This window comes from Leuresthes tenuis, unplaced genomic scaffold (assembly GCF_036924035.1).
Source record: "Leuresthes tenuis unplaced genomic scaffold, fLeuTen1.0.hap1 SCAF_18, whole genome shotgun sequence".
NCBI classification, from domain to species: Eukaryota; Metazoa; Chordata; class Actinopteri; order Atheriniformes; family Atherinopsidae; genus Leuresthes; species Leuresthes tenuis.
This window is the reverse complement of record NW_027325372.1, coordinates 22837326-22853161: the sequence shown is the minus strand read 5'-3', so window position 1 is coordinate 22853161 and position 15836 is coordinate 22837326. Positions and strand designations below refer to the sequence as shown.

Sequence of the window (15836 nt, the reverse complement as noted above, 5' to 3'; positions counted from 1 at the left end):
CCCCTGCACATTGAAACCCAACACAAAGGGCTCTGATCAAATATTAGTGAAAAACTTCATAGTTAAGGATAGACTATGTTTGCCCTGCTTACAGATATAGTTTCTGAACAAAGGTCTGCAGGTGCATCTGTAACTACTTTTACCAGAGCAGCTACCAAACATGGTGACATAAACCATGTTGACAGTATCAAGTATTATATGACAATATGACAGTATTTATTTTACTTTCTAAAAATAAACTTTAATTTTTTTTTCATTTTGTGCATGCCTCTAATGGTAACACAGAGGGGCTATAAGATGGCCTTGCATCTAGGTGCAGTTACGTCATCCATCTTATGTTAAAGAAAACTACTAGATGTGCATGTATCACAGGGACAAATCTATGGTTGCCATTCATGAGATTGTCCTAAACCTCTTTGAAAAATGTATAGAATTTGTAAATTCTTTATTCAACAATGTAAATACTCACTAATAAAATACTATTCAAGAGTTCTTAGTTTCAGAGACCTGTGTAAAATGTTGGCAATATATCTGGGTTTTTTTTCCAGCATGGTTTTTAGCTTTGGTTCTGTTTCTATCTGTTCCTTTTTGACATTATCAATAACATGATTAGTTTAACTGAGCTCAATAATTAATAATAGAAATTCAGCCACTGTAAACAGATCATATAAGACGTGTGTAAACTGGCCAGGTCAGTAACAAAAGTGTTGGTAACTCAGACCAAGCAGATACCTTCAACAAATTCAATATCAAATATGGTGAGAAACTGTCAGATGAAACACGGTGTTTATACATAGTCATTGGTGTTTTATACATGTATACAGATACTTAACTGCATGTAATTATGATCTTTGTGTACCTAAAAAATATAAAGTCTTGTGACACAAGATCAGTTTTGCATTTTAAGGCACAAAGCAGGAGAGGCAGACTCTTCCTCTGCCAGTGGGACAAATGGGAATACTTTTGATGCCTTGAATGCTCCGAATTCTAAAATACTTCTGTTTATACTTCGCAGCAAAGAGGTGTGACCTTTCCTTTTTTGTTGTCAGTTGGTTCAGTTTTCTTTCCTCTGGTTGCACAGGGGGCAGAAAAATGAGAACTTGTTGATGATCTCAACACGAGCTTTAAATTAGTGTCCAATCACAATGTTTTAGTGAAAATAGCGCTAATGAAACCATCACTACTGTCACTGGCCAGCACCAAACAGGGCACAGTAAGCAGTCATCAAACAGAGGAAAAACGGAACATGAATATGTACTTAAAAAACAAAGTTTTAATTGGACCTCTATACAGCTTTGTGTAGTCGTGGAGACACTGAACATGCCATTAGATTTTTGTTAACTAGCATCACAGAACATTCAAACCTAAAAAATAGCAAGAAAGTATCAGACCCACACATCGGTCAAACTCTTCCTAAGCCACTTCCGCCAGGGTCCAGAAATCATGACTGTGAATTTCCATATCAGTCATTAAAAATAGCTCTGTTTGTCAGTCTTGAAGATGTTCCTGGTCAACAACAAAAAGTGTCTACAGTCATCTTTTCCCATCATTATCAGAGAAGCTCACCACCAATCAGTGTTGTATAGTCAAGAGATATGATGCTCACTTATTACTGCACATGAGGGCAGAAGGGAGCAGGGACTGCTGTACATTCATCCCATCAGCCCTACTGCCACCCGACAGGGTAATACGACCTTGGGAACTACTCTGAGGCGTGAGCTTCATACTACTTCTGCTCTCCATTTTAAATATTGTCCATGTATATTAACTTATACTTTTTATGTTCATATACTGTTTAACTTTATCAACTGTCATGGAAAAGTAATAAAATATATTTATTTTAAAATAGACATGTCTGCATATTTCTGAGGGGAGTTGTGTTCTTCTGTTCAAACTACATGTGAAGTGTAATTTCAAGTTGACCCAGATGTTTGTCAAAATAATCTATGAATTTGCAGCACATCTTAACATCTTTCAGCTACATTATTTTCATTTTCTCGTTTTTTTTTTTTTTTTTGGTACACAGTTAAGCTAACATTCAACCTTACCATTTTGGTTCACCCTTATTGGTTCTGCTTCAAACTTCAGCAGATGGTATATATATATATATATATGTATGTATGTAGGGAGTATGTATGTATATATGTATGTAGGGAGAGCAGGGCCTTGACACTGCTCGAACCACATATTGTTTAGGACCAGAATGAACTCTGTCTAGACAATGACGAAGATGTAGTAATACTGTCAGACAGCAGGTTCCAGAAAGAGATTGGGTTTGGGCCACATACTATGATGTGGAGCTGGAGGGAAGCTTGGCCACGGATGCTATTAGCATAGTTTCAGCATGAAATAAAGTAGTGAGGCGGGAGAGGAAGTGGAGGGATTTCCACACTGTACATTTATTCACAGATACAAGCCAGGTCTCACGGCATAAACTATAACGCTCAACAAAATAATAAACGAAGGACAAAAACGTTTGTGGCCTGTCACCTTCACCAGCGTCCACATTACTGAAGTCAAGGAATTTGATAGGGGAGAAGCAAGGATGATACCAAGTGACAAAACAAAGGGAGTCGACACCATGTAGCATCAACTGGCAACACTCTGTTATACTCTGGCTGTTACATATTCCCCCCTGGTAATAACAAGGCTGTCCTCAGCCATACATAGCTGAAGATAGCAGTTTTATATGTGCATCAAATGATAAATTCTGGTAAAAAATAACTCCAAGGTCCAAGATAAATGACTTAAACCAGCCTAATGCAGTTCCTTTAATCCCAATAACATGTTCAAGTCTCTGTAACAAAATGCTGTGATCGATCGTATCAAATGCAGCGCTGAGATCCAACAGGACAAGCACAGACAAAAGTCTGCTATCAGAGGCTAAGAGGAGATCATTGGTAACGTTCACCAGTGCTGTTTCTGTGCTATGATGCACTCTGAATCCTGACTGAAACTCTTCAAACAGATTATTTCTATGTAAATGATCACAAAGTTGAGCTGCAACTATTTTTTCAAGAACTTTAGACAAAAAAAGGGAGATTGGATATAGGTCGATAATTAGCCAACACCTCTGAATCAAGAGTAGGTTTTTTAAATAAAGGTTTAATTGCAGCAACCTTAAAAGTTTGAGGTACATATCCTGTCAACAAACACAGATTGATCAAATCCAATATGGAAGTGTCAATTAAGGGGAAAACCTCCTTGAACACTCTGGTTGGGATTGGGTCTAAAATACAAGTTGATGGTTTAGAAGAGACTATTGCTGTTGTTAGCTCAGAGAGATCAACTGGACAGAAGCTCTCTAAATACAAATCAGGTTCTAAAGATACTTCTAAAGCTGCTGCACTTGATGATACATCAGCAATAATAGTGGGAAGGATTCCATCAATAGAAACAATTTTATTAATAAAGAATCTCATAAAATCATCACTGCATGGAATACATGACTCAACAGAGCTCTGACTTTTTGTCAGCCTGGCAACAGTGCTGAAAAGAAACCTGGGATTATTGTTATTCTCATCAATGATGAATAATAAGCAGTTCTAGCTTGACGAAGGGCTTTCTTATACGTTATTAAACTATCTTTCCAGACTAATTGAGACTCTTCTAAATTATAGGAACGCCAGTCTCTCCAGCTTTCTTGCAGTCTGCTTTAACGCATATAGCTATGAATTACACCAAGAGGACAACCTCTTCTGACTGATTACCTTCCTTTTCAGAGGGGCAACACTGTCCAGTGTTGTACGCATTGAGACTATAGTGCTGTCAACAAGCGAGTCAAGTATTGCTGGAGACTGCGACATGCGACTAATCATGTCATCACTGGTCAGATTTGGCAGGGGTTCAGAGAAAACTACGGAGTCCGACATTGTTTTGGCAAAATTACACACCGATGCAACATTAATTTTAGTGACCTCCGATTGGGTAACCGGGTGTAACATAACTAATAACTATTTTACTGTATTTACGCTTATCCTTAGCCAGCAGTTTTAAATAGGATTCTATGTCGCCCGCTCTGGCCCCTGGAATAGATTTGACTATGGTCGCTGGTGTCGCGAATGCCACGTTTCTGACTATAGAGCTGCCAATTACCAGGGTTATGTCCTCAGAGGGTGTGTCGCTGAGTGGGGAAAATCTATTTGAAACGTGGACAGATTGATGGTGAACCACAGGCTTGACTTTAGGACTATGGCTCTTCTCCCTGACAGTCACCAACCAGTCTGAAGTCCCGGCTGCTCGGGATCTGCTTGGGAACGACTAATAGAGCTAGCTAGGCTAGTTGGCTCCGCACTGGCGAAAGGGGCCTGGCTCACTATTGGGTGGTTTTCAACAGTGCAGAGCCGAGCTTCCAATTCAGATAACCTCGCCTCCAAAACTACAAAAAGACTATATTTGCTACATGTACTATTATCACGAAAGGAGGCAGAGGAGTAACTAAACATCTGACACACGGAGCAGGTGAAAGCAGGAGATGGAGGAAGAGAACTGGTAACCATGCTAAGCTAGAGAACCCGACACTACTCTAAAAAGTAAAAAATAAAGACTAAAGATCTGTAAGAGTGAGCGTTAGAATATAACAAGTATGCGATAGAGTTAACTATGCAAAATGTGTAAATTATAGGGAGAAATACGGTGATTATTAGTAGTTCAAGAGGAGCAAGAAATGTCAGTACACACACAAGGCATCAGGAAGTGATGGAAATACGTCTTACCACATAGCAAAGCCGCCCTGCCTAGCAAATGGTCCACCCCATAAAAAGAGATCCAGTAACCAATATGTACACAATTATTAGGCATTTAAATAAACTTTGACAGCAGGTGTAATTGAGTGGTATATCACTCATCTGTGCGTGAAGATTCACATTTGTGTGCTGCAATCTCCTCTTTTGCTTTTGACTGCAACACATACCACCACTTCTCGCAATCCTCACTTGTCCGCACAACCAGCGAAAAGGAGGCATTTATCTGTTGTGCCATAGTTTCCCATGCTTGCTTCTTGGCTTGTACTGTGACACTGGGGCCAAATTTACCTCTCAAAACACTTTTGTGCTCATTGACCAATTGAGCCAGAAGCAAACACTGTTCCTCTGTCCAGTTGGGTTTCCTTGTTCTTTTCTTCTCCATTGCTGTTCACTGGTTTGTGGTAGATTTGAAAACCAACCAACACTGCTTCTTATAGGCCGGTCAGCAGTCACAGACATTGATGAAACCTGAGCCATTTTACCCATGTTATTACCAAATTGAGTTGAAATGTTGAAAGTGCAAAAATTACCAGCATGGCAATTAACATAAGCAAATAAATATAACTATCACTATATGAATACTGTGCAAGTGCGCTAAGTTTTCACACATTTTGTAGGATAATTTTAAAGTATAGTTTACTCTTCATTTATCATATATTTTCTTTTATGTGAAATATTACTTGAAATTACAGTCTTCATAAGATTAGATTCTATGTTTAAGTTTATCAATTTGAGGGTCCAGCCTTTGCGCATTACCAAAAGTATATTTTTTATCTAGCTTTTAGGATTAACCAATCACAGCTTTTGAACTGATGACTCATACCTTGCAACGGGGGTCAACCACACCACCTCACTAAGATAGGAATGTCTGTCCATGTCTTGCTCAGAGTTCTCTGAGAATGTACTGGAATCACTCCTAAGCTAAGACTCCTTGCTAGGATTTTTTAGGTTAAGTTAGGAGCTCTTTGAGGGGATTCTCAGAATCTTTAGGAAGACAGGCCCTGATGTCGAGACAACATAAGCACTACGCTGTGGTACTGCTAAGGAAAAAGTTAGCAGCACAAGGTCACAAGGCTAGCCTAAAAAAAAGATGAATTAAGATAAATACACAAATAAAATAAAACCTTTGTTTTTATTTCTAGTTTATATTGAAAGCTGTTGTTGCATCAGGTGATGTTGGAAGCAGCTCTGATGTCACACCGCTGGTACCACATTAAGTGTTTCTGATTCAACTGGATCAAAAAAACTAAACAAAACAAAAAACTTAATGCTGATCCTGAACTGTCTGTGGATGGCTCAGTATCATGGAACACAGCCAATAAAAATTAAGTTTAGTATTAAGTAACAAGTGAGAATTAAGTCGATTACGATGAAGTTTTGTCTAAACTCTCTGATCTGAACTAAGAGAGGGTAGACAATATTTATCCCAAACAGGTTAATCAGTTACTCATTGAGATGAGGTTAATCAGTTACTCATTGAGATTAAATGGCTACTTTCCTGATGGTGTGCTGCAAACAAAAACAAGAAAAATAAATAAATTCCTCTCCTCCTGAAAAACAGAATCTCTCAGCTGGAGTTGACCAGCATTATGTCCCTCTCTTTGGAGGAGGAGGCAACAAGTTATTTTGAAGCTGCAGATGAGGTAGAGAGGAGGGGTGAGGTTGTTGGGACAGGTGCAGCAAGTGGCAGGTGAGAGAGGCTGGGCTAATAAACATATTAACCACTTTCAAATGATTAAACTAGGGAAGTTTAGCATCTATCTATCTATATAGATAGATATGTATCCGAGTGATTTTATAGAATTAATTTATTTTCATTCAAATAGAAACATAATTTCAATTAACACAAATTCACTTTCGGCGGTGTGACTGAAATAAATAGCTTTTTAACTAACTCCCTTTTTTTCTCTCTCTCTTTTTGGCTATATTCAAAGGTACAGGCATCAGCAAAGCCAAAGCCCACAGTGCCAGTGTTCTCATTATAGTTTGCTGCATATGTGGTTATTATTATTTTTTAAATACTTGAAAGGAGAAATCAAAGAAAGAAGAGAAGTTAGGAGATACGAAAAGAGAGAGCTTGAAAAGATAGATACCAACGGCCAAAAATCATATAACTAACTGTTGCATCTGTGAAAAGAAAAGAAAGCAAACTGTGTCCATGCACAGGATGGTCAGAAGCACCTGCAGAAACATAAATGGAAAGAAACAAACAACCAGCAACAACATCACCAGCTCCTCAAGTTTATGAGGAGAAAAGTCACAGTAGTTAGTGATAATTATTAAAGCCACATATGGAACAGTGGAGTGAGCATGTGAATAAATCAATGCTTGTGCCAACTATATGCAAAAGGTTTTACATGAATTGTGTATAGTAATGGGAAGGGGGCAACCACACCCCACTCCAGAGATCAGGAGAAGACAGGTTTGATACAATTTGTGTTTTTATGTCCATGTCCATAGTGTAATGTGTTTTTAATTTCTTTGTTGCTTTTTTTCCTCATCACTGTAGGATAACTGACCAATTAGCAGATTGCTCATTATGCTGCTTCAAAGGATTGTTTCCTTGTATGACTACATCTACCACAAGTTCCTGCTGTGATTCTCAGATTTGCTCCCTCAGTTTTCAAAATTTTCCCTCAGTTTTCAGCCACTCCATGCTTACTAACATTAATTGTGAATATGAAATTATTTTGTCTGAATAATTTTTACTTAAAGTATTAGAAAATATAAAGAGTCAGACCAGCAAACCCATGAATATTTCATTGTTTACTTTAGACTTCATGTTCAAAAAGTTACATAGTATCTTAACAATTAAAATGTGCTAAAGAACAGCGCTCTAAATCTCTAAAAGCTGCTTCAGACAAATACAGAACATTTCAATGAACATAAAACAAAACGTTATGTATAATAATAAAAAGTGTAAAATACCTACACATTAAAAATCATTTAACACCACCATTAATGAAAAATAATAGAAAATTAAACAGAAAATGTACAAAAGTCTGTAGGAACACAGAAGGGGGAGGAAACTTCCATATAATCAGTGTGTATCTGAATGTGACTGAGGGCTGCTTTAATCAAACATGTCGTCGTCATCATCGTTATCGTCTTCCTCGTTGTCCGACTCGTGGAAGTACTTCACCTCCTTCCTGGCGCGACCAGGCCTGTCACGGGACAGAGCTTTCATAGTACTCAGGCTGTTGCTGTCATTGTCCTCATCATCAGATGGAGGTTTCTGAGGCTTCTGTGCAGAAAAAAAAAATGGTTAAACTATTACTGCACTATGTGGACGGTGTGTAACTAGTCAGCAGATCAACCCGATTCCATAGGCTTATTTTAGTGCTTTTATTAACAGAAAATACATTTGACTAAAAGTTCTTTGTTAAATAATAACCACTGGCAGTAATATGCAGGGATTGACATTAATTGTGGCCCACATGGTAAGTAAAACTAATCTCTGGGTAAATGAAAAGTTGCATGCAGTTGTGTGATTAGGCAAGTGAAAACTAATGTAATGCCTTTATTTGTTTTTCTTCATTGAAAACATTATTGCTGTTAATCATTCACTAGCTGTCCATATTGCTTTGTGACAAGACTGTCTACCAATACAGCCTTCATTCTCGCCTTGTGGATCAATCAGATCCTGTTGTTCTTTGGCCGTGGCATTTACAGTCTCAAAGAGTACAATAGAATAAGACTGGTTAGATTTTGTTCCACAATGTTCGTCCAGTCCCCTAAGCTTGGCAGTTTTCCGGCAAAAACGGAAATGAGAAACTGAAAAATGATGGTTGGTTGGAAAATTTTTCCTGGGTATACCATGATCTAGAAAACAACACAATGTTTACTATCAGCTGTTTGTCAAAGGTTACCTGAAAAAAGAACATGTACACTAATGCTTGGTTACTAACCATTTTTAGGGATTATCAGTTGGATAATGGTCTGATTTAAACTTCACTCAAAAATGAGTTAGCTGCTTTGCTTGTTAATTCTAGTTAGTCAATATTTACTGCCCCTCATTTGCACAAAATGATAATTCTTTTCTGTTATGTTCCTTCTGGATAGATGTTGACATTGTAATTACTCAAACATCAGTGATAATGATGTTATCCAGCGTGCCAAAATTTGGCTACTGAGCAAATAAAACATATCAAATACTTGCATAAAGGACAAGGAGCTGAAAATGCCTAATGTCAAGGCTTGACCAGATACAAATGAATTCCATTAATACTTGATTTTTTTTTAGACATTTGAGGCTGTGATGGTGAGTAGGACTCTGCACAAACTGTAATCCATCATAGATAATCTTGACCACCTCCATCATCTAATGGAAAGACAGCTGAGCGGCTTGCAAGTCGTCATATTTAACAGCAGGAAAATGCTCACTCTGCCAAAAGGATTAGCTGCTTTCTTCATTGGACTGTACTCATCTTCAGATCCAGAACCCTTTCTCTTCCTCCCCCGGCCTTTACCTGCAACAACAACAAAAAGTTACAATATATTACCACCAACAATGTAATTGTTATTCATTTATATTTAAGAATAAAAATGTGCTGTACCTTTGAGAGCTGGCACTGGCTTCTTTGACCCAGTGTCAGAGTCAGAGTCCCAGATGGATTTGTCTGGTTTCTTTGTTTTTGGTGCTGGTGGTTTCTTAGGTTTTGGAGCTGCATCAGAGGGCTTCTTAGCTGCTACACATTACAAATAAAAACCTGCTTATTAAATAAAGGAACCTTTGAGAGACCTTTGAGAGGCAGCTTCATTTTGTGAAATGCAGAAATATATACAGCATCTCTAATATTGTGATACATGTTAAACTGTATCAGACTGTGTGGTAGCTGTTATGCTGCATTGGAATGCCCTCCGCTGGATATCCTGGGACAATACCTTTCTTTGCTGGCGATGGTTTGTCAAATGCTGAGCTGCTGGAGTAAGTGGAGAACACTGGGTTGTTGTCGTCGTCGCTGTCGGACTTGGACCCATCTACAAGACAAACAAACCAGCATTCATTCTGCCCTTTCTGAATATATAACAGCTGCGTCAGGACATTTATAAAGAAGTGATAAACAAACTGTCTTAATCTGCATCTTATCCATGATGCTCAACAGACTGGATGCAATGGAGATACTTTTTTGTTTTACATACATGTTTGTAAAACATACAATACAACACAATACATGTGTCGATTTCTGTATTCAGTCAAGCGCTTACATGTTTTTTTGTTAAGGATGGTGTTGTTTTTGACACATTTCTGTCTTTTATAGACAGGCCTTAAACAAGGAGGTCCTGTCAGAGAAGCGTCAGTCATGTACCAATAATAGTTATATAGCAGAAATCATTCTTTATTAGTCATTTGGGAATTTCTTGCAAACATTCGATTTCTATTTTTTTTTTTTTTATAGTTTTGAACTAGTTTTCAATATTCAGTAGATCAGTTTTTAACTCTATTAGTTTCAGCTAAATGTTAAATCAGTAAGCCTGGCCATTTGTAACTTGTATCCTTTCACCACTGCTGTAACTGTTAAGACTTTGGGGCTGTTAAGACTTTGGGGCTGTTAAGACTTTGGGGCTTTCTTTATACCTGGTTAACATTTACAGTTTACATAATAATTCTATGATTTGCTGCAGTTGGACAATCTTATGTGGACTTTCATTCTAGTTATACTTTTATATTTTATATTTCTAATTTATATTTTCTGTGTTAGTACTAATTCAAAGGTTCGAAAACTGAGTTGGTTTTTGAAGCTTTCTGTTTCAGTTTTAGCTTATTCACACTAATATGCTGTAAGGCATGTGTTGATATGCTATAATTCACATGCACAGACAGAAGAGGATAACTGCTACATTAATAATGCTACATGATATAAACAACATGAACTTCTAATGTATGAGAATTGCGATGCATTGAAACACCACCGTAGGTCACATAATACATCTTGATGAATTGTGTGTTTATTAGAAAACGTCCCAGGACATCTTAAATTTTACGGTGCCACAAAAAGGAATTTACATAAATATACTATCCAAACTACTTTCTTACCAGAGAAATGGACTTTCGATAAGAAAGCAATCATGAGAGAAAATTATTCTTAATGCGTCAACAAAAAGATATTGGTCTGAACTGAATATAGGTAAACAGTATTAAAGGCTGAAAGATTGTGGCACTGAAGATTCCAGTGTATGAATATGAGTGACTCACCACTTTCATTACTCTTTTCCGAGAGGGCTGACTTGGTTGAGAAGATGCTGGTTGTGTCTTTCTTTTTCCCTACAGCACACCTTCAGGGAAACAGAAGCAAAGCATTCAACATTTATGTCAACATATAAGACTGCAATCAAGAAAAACAACTACAACAAGTCGCACAACTTCTAAACCTTACGTGGTCTTTTGTTTGGGTGGAGAGTAGATGTCTTCGTTGTCATCTTCATCTTCATCATTATGGTCATTGTATTGGTCCTTGGTGTCGGAGAAACCAAAGTCATCTTTGAATGACCTCACTGGAGAAGAGGCCACATCATCATCTCCATTTTCCTCTTCATCTGCCTCTTCCTCAGAGAAGTCAAATGTGTATTTTGGCTTGGAAGCTGAAAAATGAGAGCAGAGTCTGTGTCAAATCACATTTTTCTTCCCAGGACTTCTGGTGCCTGTGCTCTGATTATTTGGGTTGCATCAGACTGCACTGACAGACGCTTGAAGCTGACAGAAACTTATCAGTTTTTTTTTGGCATAGGCAATTTGAATACAAAGATCTCACTGTGAAATTAACTTCTACAAGTCACACTAACCAGTTACCCGATGTTGACCGCAGGCGATACCAAAGGATTCTGATCCATTAAAAACAGAAACAAAAATACAAAATGGATGCTGTGATAAACATGCTAACAACAGAGGGCCTCTCAAAAAATTAATAAATTATTACTTGAATGTAGTTAGATTTTTTTTTAAAGACATTAATTAGAAAACACTGACATACAGTATATACACTCAAACATGTCTGCGTGTCTGTTCAAGTAAGAGCCACATGAAACCATCTTAATATATTAAAGAGAACATATAATGGAAAAATTCATTTTGTCTCCCTTAGCAAATATATAAAGCAAATATTTGGGTGTCAAAGGTTTTAGGCCCCTATATCTGAAATATGACATTCAGCAAGAGGCTCACTCTACAAAGTTATGTCTTCTCCCACATTATATCCACCTAACTTACTCAAGATGATGCTGCATTCACTGTATCTGAGAAGTAAAAAGTTTACACTCTTTTGCTCTTATTTTTTGCTTTGATATTATCATCTGAGGAAAGAAAAGATAATAATAATACCTTACCAGTACTTGTGTAATATTCTACCTGTGTTTTATATCCCAACAAGGACATCTGAATTCGCTGTCTTGAATTTTTTATTTTTTTTTACCAACGGGAAATTAAAAATCAGATTTTCTTAATTGAATAAGTGCAGGTAATTGTTATTATAAAATCAAAGATTGATGAAATATGTTCCATATAAGAAAAAAATGATTAATGTTAGCTGACTAAACTTTAAACAAAACACAAAGTTCAGAGTTTATGGTGTCTATATATGATGGAGTAATTACAACCTAAGTTTTTAGTAGTGTTGTTGACTAGCCAGCAGCTGTTTTGTTCTATGGTGTGTGCTTCAACAACTTCAAAAACAGTTCAAAACACAACTCATGGCAAGATTGTGCCTAATAGAGGGATACATAACAAAAAGGTCTGTGCACTGGCTTGAGGGGGTTTCTGCCTGTTTCATAGATTTGATGTGCTTTAGGATATGGAAACAACTTTGTTGTTGTGTCTGAGAGGGCAAAACTAGTTTCTGGTCTGAAAAACATTAAACTTTTATGACTGACTGGCGTTCTCACAGATGTAATTTCCCTGATATTCCAAGAGTTCCAAGTAATTCCTAAAGAAGGGCTCCATTTATTTAATCATTCTTGGTACACACTGTGCTTTTTGTTGTTTTTTATTTGACTTTAAGTTTGTTTCCTGTTAAGATCATTTTTTCTTCTACTGGCAATTGTAGTAGAGGTAACTTGTTCAATAACACTCTGACAGCACTATGCAATCTAGTTTATGCTAATCTAGCTATTGTTATGTTTGTAAAAGTGCAAGGACAATGTAGAACAGTAGCAGGTGAACGAGGATGTGATATAGCACAGCCATTATCTGTAAAAGGCTATTGTGTCCCGTGTCTTATTTGAAAATGTATCCATATAGATTTAAAAAGTCTACATCTCCAGGTCTATAGTCAAAACAGGCAAGCAGAACTGGTGAAGGTCTATAAGAAAACAGAAATGGTTAAAAACGTTTGTTAAATGAGGACTGTAATTCCATTTAAGAAGAAAACAAGAACTATGCTAACTGTAGAAATACTGAACACGTGAACAGTAAATATTTATACAAAACAGTATTGTACCTGATGCCCTCTGAGACTTTGTCTCTCTAGGAATGATGGGCTCACTGTTTTCCAGATCGCTGTCCGACTTGGACTCGTTATCAGACCAGGGGTTCCTCTTCTTCACCTTCTTAACAGAAGCAGATTTGGGAGCAGGAGGTTTTCTCACTCTGGGCACTCCTGTAACACAAGATTACCAGTCTGTTTGCTTAAAGGCAGTGTTTTAACTTTGGATGAAGGGCGACCTGTTTCTCCTAAACCTTTCCCCCTAGTCACTAACAATAAGGTTTTTGAAAATGCATTTTCTTAATCACGTGAAAGCCCGTTAATCAATGGCTACATGTTAAATGAGCAGAACTGACCGGGCTCTTTCTTCTCCTTCTTGACTCGTGGAGCTTTTGGTTTGGTTACAGAATTTTCTCCGGTTCCTCCTTCGCCACCCAAACCATCATCATCAAACTCCAACTTAACTGCTGTGTCTGAGTCACCCTAAAAAAAAAAACGCAACCTTTAATAATTAACTTTTTTCCTTTCATTTTCTTATTACATAATTTCAGTCAAATTGTTTCCTCATTGGGAAAGCTTTGTTTGTTTTAAACCAAAAATAGAAAACTGAGGCAAGGTTTTTTTAAGAGAATTTCACATTATGCATACTTGCATAGTAAGTCATTGTTAGTTTTTATAGTACTTTACGGATAAATGAATTTGACCCACCACAACTCAATCAATGTTGTAAAAGCAAAATATAACAGTTACCTTCTTCTTTTTGGTCAGTTTCTTAGCTGCATCCGATTTTATTGGCTGAGTTGGAGGGACCACCCGACGGCCAAATGGTGAAGGCAAGGTCTCCTCCAGATTCATCTTCTTCACTTTAGGTTTGCCCACTTTACCCTTCACCAGTTTGATGGCCTTTCCTAAACTCTGCTCCTCTCTCTCCTGAGCCTCTACTTTCTGACAAACAAAACAGAAATGTCCAAATACAAAACATCTGTAAATGAACGTTGGTATTAAAACAACATTTCAAACCTGGCCAGCAAAGCCTGGCCAGAGTTGATGAAGGCATCAACTCTGTCAGTGAGATCATACTGTCAGCATAGTTATAGTTTTCTTCTTAAATGGACTAACAGTCCTCATTTTAAGCATACAATTTGAACTATTTCTGTTTTTTAAAAGACTGAGTCAGCAGGTTGTAACCATGCCACCAGCTCTGCTTACCTGTATAATTAGGGACCTGGAAATGTAGACTTTTGTAATGTAAATGGATACATTTTCAAATAAGATTGACTACCCCTTAGGAATCTTAAACATAAAATATGTGCCAAGAACAAGCTGTGACGACAGACTCCCCACTCTGCTTATCACTATCATAAATATTAGTAGATAACACTGAGATTGACACTGACATTGTCTATTACCTGTCAGCCAAAGAATACAGATATTTGACTTTTGTTCATACATCTGCCCTTTCTCCAAACCGCAACCCTGAGGTTCAGGTTACTTAACTGAACACTGCAGCTCGTAGCTTTAAATCAACAAGCTGACATCATTAGCTTTATAACACTGTTACGATGGAGAAGAATGTTAATAATATTACTCAGATATAGTAAAATCCAGTTCCCTCTCTGTGGTTATGTAGTTGTCTAATCTAAAAGTGTAAATATCCATATGCCTGCACTACTAAAGCATACCAGTTAGCAGGTTGTATATTTGAAAGTTATTCTTATATTTAAGCTTTTGCACAAAGTAAACAAAAGCGACAGAATTTGTTCATTAGTTCTATAGGTGTGCTTAAAGGAAAAATTCACTTTGGGATTGGACCCCAATTAAGTGACAGTTCAACAACTGGCAAGTAGTGAATGACTCCCATGTAATCATGGGTGATAATGCAGAATTCTCTGCATTAAAGATAAAGTGCTGGATTTTGCCATTTTCAGTTCAGTCATAATGATTGTCTTTATTCACCTGAAACTGACAAAAAAATATATATTTTTTTTAGTTTATATCCTTTTAAATTATGTTAGCCCATTTCACACCTCCCCTCTGTTGTGAACATGCCATATCTGCCATGTGCAATCTTTTAGGAAGCTTAAACGAGACCTAAAAACTAATCTTTTTAAGAAAGCTTATTGCTAAAATATATTTTATAGACTCTCCTTTTAAATATATACTTAAAATTTCTTGTTTTATTTTTCTAGGCTCTCCTTTTAAATATATTAAATTTTTCTTGTCATTTTTTTCTGCTCCGTAGCACATTGAGATTGTTAAAATATAAACTGCAATACAAATAAAATGTATTATTATCATTAAAAGGCTAACAGAAATGCATATATAGACCACTTTTGTTTATGTTTCTTTATCTATTCAGTGAATTCTATTAATGGGCTATTTTATATAAAGGTCATGTCAAATATTCAAATAACTAAAAGGGATTGCAGTATATAGATTCAAATTAAGTTTCTTAGTATATAGTGGTCCAAATATTAACAGAGGCAATTAAATCATTAATAACAATTATATTTATTAAAAATAATAATTTACTAAAGTTACAATCTATAAGTGCTTCCACACTGCCAGATCAAAGAACATACACATGTATTTATGGACCAACTGACCCAACTCTCTGACCTCAACACAGTACGTAAAGCTGCTTAGTGTTTATCTTGTCATTTTATTCTTCCAA

At 36.9% G+C, this 15836-nt stretch overlaps 1 protein-coding gene across 3 annotated transcripts in view; it reads right to left on the bottom strand.

Annotated features, from left to right (window-relative positions):
- Positions 1 to 15836, bottom strand: part of top2b (DNA topoisomerase II beta) — a 505727-nt gene that overhangs the window by 453619 nt on the left and 36272 nt on the right. The window contains exons 28-36 of one of the 3 annotated variants that reach the window (XM_072370579.1): positions 13913 to 14107; positions 13519 to 13645; positions 13178 to 13336; positions 11123 to 11327; positions 10942 to 11021; positions 9630 to 9725; positions 9302 to 9433; positions 9129 to 9214; positions 7499 to 7989 (exon numbers count right to left, since the gene is read on the bottom strand). In XM_072370579.1, coding sequence (XP_072226680.1) covers positions 7819 to 7989; positions 9129 to 9214; positions 9302 to 9433; positions 9630 to 9725; positions 10942 to 11021; positions 11123 to 11327; positions 13178 to 13336; positions 13519 to 13645; positions 13913 to 14107 — 1251 coding nt within the window. In that variant the 3' untranslated portion in view covers positions 7499 to 7818. Of the gene's footprint in view, positions 1 to 7498; positions 7990 to 9128; positions 9215 to 9301; positions 9434 to 9629; positions 9726 to 10941; positions 11022 to 11109; positions 11328 to 13177; positions 13337 to 13518; positions 13646 to 13912; positions 14108 to 15836 lie in introns of those variants that run through there. The other 2 variants (XM_072370580.1, XM_072370581.1) reach the window with 2 other exon arrangements.